Source organism: Hipposideros armiger, unplaced genomic scaffold (genome assembly GCF_001890085.2).
Source record: "Hipposideros armiger isolate ML-2016 unplaced genomic scaffold, ASM189008v1 scaffold_557, whole genome shotgun sequence".
Taxonomy (NCBI): Eukaryota; Metazoa; Chordata; class Mammalia; order Chiroptera; family Hipposideridae; genus Hipposideros; species Hipposideros armiger.
In genome coordinates this window covers 1,051,974-1,055,107 of record NW_017731907.1, presented here as the reverse complement: position 1 = coordinate 1,055,107, position 3,134 = coordinate 1,051,974, and the positions used below count along the sequence as shown (strand labels likewise).

The window sequence follows — 3,134 nt, the reverse complement described above, 5'->3', positions numbered from 1 at the left end:
TATGACTAGATTCGGGCTATGCATCCCCAGCCAGAATGATGCTGTGTCCTTCTCAGGCTATCACAGCTAGACGCACAGGATGGCCATCTGCCTAGCTGAAGGTAATTACGATCACCCAATCAAGATGTTGTCCTATTTCTTCCCTGTATAATTAACATTCTTTTTTCTCTTGTAATGAATAAACAATCCGTGAGGAGACATTTTAAGAACATGCATACCTCCTGTTACTCATCAAAATTCCCTCTTGAATCCATTGATGATTCCTGCCTGCGCTTCTCTTTAATATGATGATTGCAAGATGATGGTTCTGCAATTAAATGCAGCATCTGATTCTAGACTGGGTCCTGTACAGGAGGGGGAAAAAAATGTACTCCAAAAGGACATTATTGAGTTATTGACAAAGCTGGAATATGATGGCAGGTTAAATAAAAGTGCTATATAAAAGTTACGTCTACTGAAATTTACTCTCAAATGACTCATAAAAAAATCTGTGTGTATATACAAGTACATATATATGCATAGAGAGAACATACAAATGATAAAGCAAATTAAGTATGTGTTAAAAGGTAAAAGTTAGGTACTTGGATGTTCCTTGTATAATTCCTATTCGTGAAATTTTTCTGAAAGTTTGAAATTATTTCCAAATGAAAGTTAACAACACGCTTTTAGTCACCTACAGAATAAACATTAGATGTCCAACCTAAGGCAATGTAAGTCTTTCATTTCATGGCTGACACTGAATCGATGAACAGGCACAAGTTTCCCCTGAACTGAATGACCTCCAAGGAGCTCCTATGACCCTACGTGAAACGGCTGTCTCCACCTTGGTGCTTGCGGAAACTGCCAACTAAATAATGGTGGCATTTTGAAACGGAAGCTTCTAGTTCTGGTTGCACATGTCTTGGTTTTCTTTATTAAAAGACAATACAGAAATGATAAAATGATACCTAAAGGGTCTTGAATATAAGATGAAATGACAGAGGTCCCTGATGCAATGCCCCAGAGCCTCCTGGCATTGGCACTGGCAAGCTCTGTTCAGTCCCCTTTCATGATCTCCGCATACTCCTTCTGATGTTCAACCAGCTTCAGGAATACCCGATACTTCTTGTCATAATATCTGTGAGAGACAAATGAATATGTTGAATAATCTTTTTTTTTTTTTTAAGAAATTTTATTGGGGAACAGTGTGTTTTTCCAGGAACCCATCAGTTCCAGGTCAAGTAGTTGTGGAGGCCACAGCTCCTTGGCCCATGGGGGAATCGAACCGGCAACCTTGGTGTTATGACCTCGCTGTAACCACTGAACTGGCTGCCCCTATGTTCAATAATCTTAAACTGTTATGAAGCTTCTCCTTATATTTAGAACAGGAATATATCTGTTACAGTTTTGCAGACACCCCCCCCCACCCCCACCCACATCCACATACTCATTTTTTGGATGTTTACAGCATCCAAATGAATATTTATCAATGAATATTTATCAATGAAATGAATATTTAGCAATGAATATTATCTCTAACTTACACAGGCTGTTATTTTCATTGTAGAAGTAAATGACACTTGCTCAGAGAGGCATATCTAACATAGTATAGCTAAAAATTGGCAGAGCTGGAATTCAAACTCAGATCTGTCTGACTTTAGAGCCTCCATTGTATTGTCCTGAAAGGCCCAGGTGTGGCACAGGACCTTTTCCATCCCAGCTTCAATAAACAGCTCATATATGACTAGCCCCGGGGTTTGATGACTGGTTTAAAACCACAACCTGAGCAAGGATGAGACTAAACATTTTAATTACCCTGTGCAGATTCCACACCTACATTTCCTCTGCAGACTGCTTTGCTTGGGAGTAAAACCCCATGGAAACGTGACTAATGCCTCTCCTGTAGCTGTGCCTTGCCTCCCAGGCACCCCAGAGTGGACCTTACCCTCCCTGTACTCCCCAGCGGACTCTTCAGGGAGACCTGTTAGAACCTGGTGCTGGCCGTGAGTCAGATGGCAGAGCAGCCCAAAAAGAGATGAGAGCAGCTAAGACAAGTGATATGTGAAGACCTGCAGCTTTGTCTATACTCCTCTTGCTCGCGAGGAGCTGACATGGGGGTGGGGGAGGGGGTGGTGTTGATGAAGCCAGGTTAGCTTGCTGTCTTGGTAGATTCTGGGGTGCTCTCAAAGGAAGACCTCATGAGGGAGCTGTGGTGCAAGCTTGTGAATAGGGGGAGAGGGGCTGTAATAACCCCGGAACGTCTACTTGTAAACATGCAGAGCTAAATAGATTAATAGGCGTCCCCCCTCTTCTAAGCATTTCTACCTTAAGAATTATGGGAACTCAAGAGCTGCGATGGGGCCAAACACAGCTTTAAGAGGTGGACAATGAAGCCTGGGTTTGAATCATAACTTAGCCTATTACTAGCTGTGTGACCTTGGATGTGTTACGTAATCTGTTGGTGCCGAAATTTCCCCATTTGTAAATGGGAATAGTTATAGGATCTACCTGAAGTACTGTTGTGCGAATTAAGTGAGGTAATCTATGAAAAGCACTTAGAACACTGCCTGGATCATAGTGATATCAGTGCTAGTTATGGTAACTACTTAAAAAAAAATTCCAATATTATCATCAATCTAGCTATATGTGGATTCTACTAAAACCCATTCTGTAAGCCACTAAATTTATTGATCATAGAATGATTTTGGGAATAGCAATTTTCTCCTTTTAATGATACTCTATGACAATTTTACACTAAGCAATTTTCACTATCTGATGGATTTCCTATCTTCGGGATCTCAAAACTGCTAGAAGGGAACGTGGGTCAGTAACCCTTCTCATATACTTAAAGTTTTCCAATTCAACACTGACAACGTTGTTTGTTGGCCTTATTCTTCGTACTGTGGAAAAAACATGGGCTTTGTAGGTAGACCTGGTTGACTTTGGGCAACTTCTTTAAATGGTCTGAGCTGCAGTTTCCCTGTTATAAGAGGGTGATAACAGTACCTATGGCACAGATTGACTGGATTTTAAATAAGAAAATGAACATGATATACTCCATGAGCTGTCGAGTGCTAACAAATGTGAACTAATGTTCTTATATGATTCTATTATCCAGGAATGTCAAGAAATGCATATTTTCCCCTCCCCCCCCC

At 41.0% G+C, this 3,134-nt stretch overlaps 1 protein-coding gene across 11 annotated transcripts in view; it reads right to left on the bottom strand.

The window, feature by feature from the left end:
* Positions 1–6: 6 nt before the first annotated feature.
* Positions 7–3,134, bottom strand: part of FGGY (FGGY carbohydrate kinase domain containing) — a 415,184-nt gene continuing 412,056 nt past the window's right edge. For 9 of the 11 annotated variants that reach the window (XM_019623675.1, XM_019623668.1, XM_019623671.1 and 6 more), the window contains one exon: positions 7–1,117. In XM_019623675.1, the coding sequence (XP_019479220.1) occupies positions 1,036–1,117 (82 nt within the window). In that variant the 3' untranslated portion in view covers positions 7–1,035. The remainder of the gene's footprint in view (positions 1,118–3,134) is intronic. The other 2 variants (XM_019623669.1, XM_019623670.1) reach the window with 2 other exon arrangements.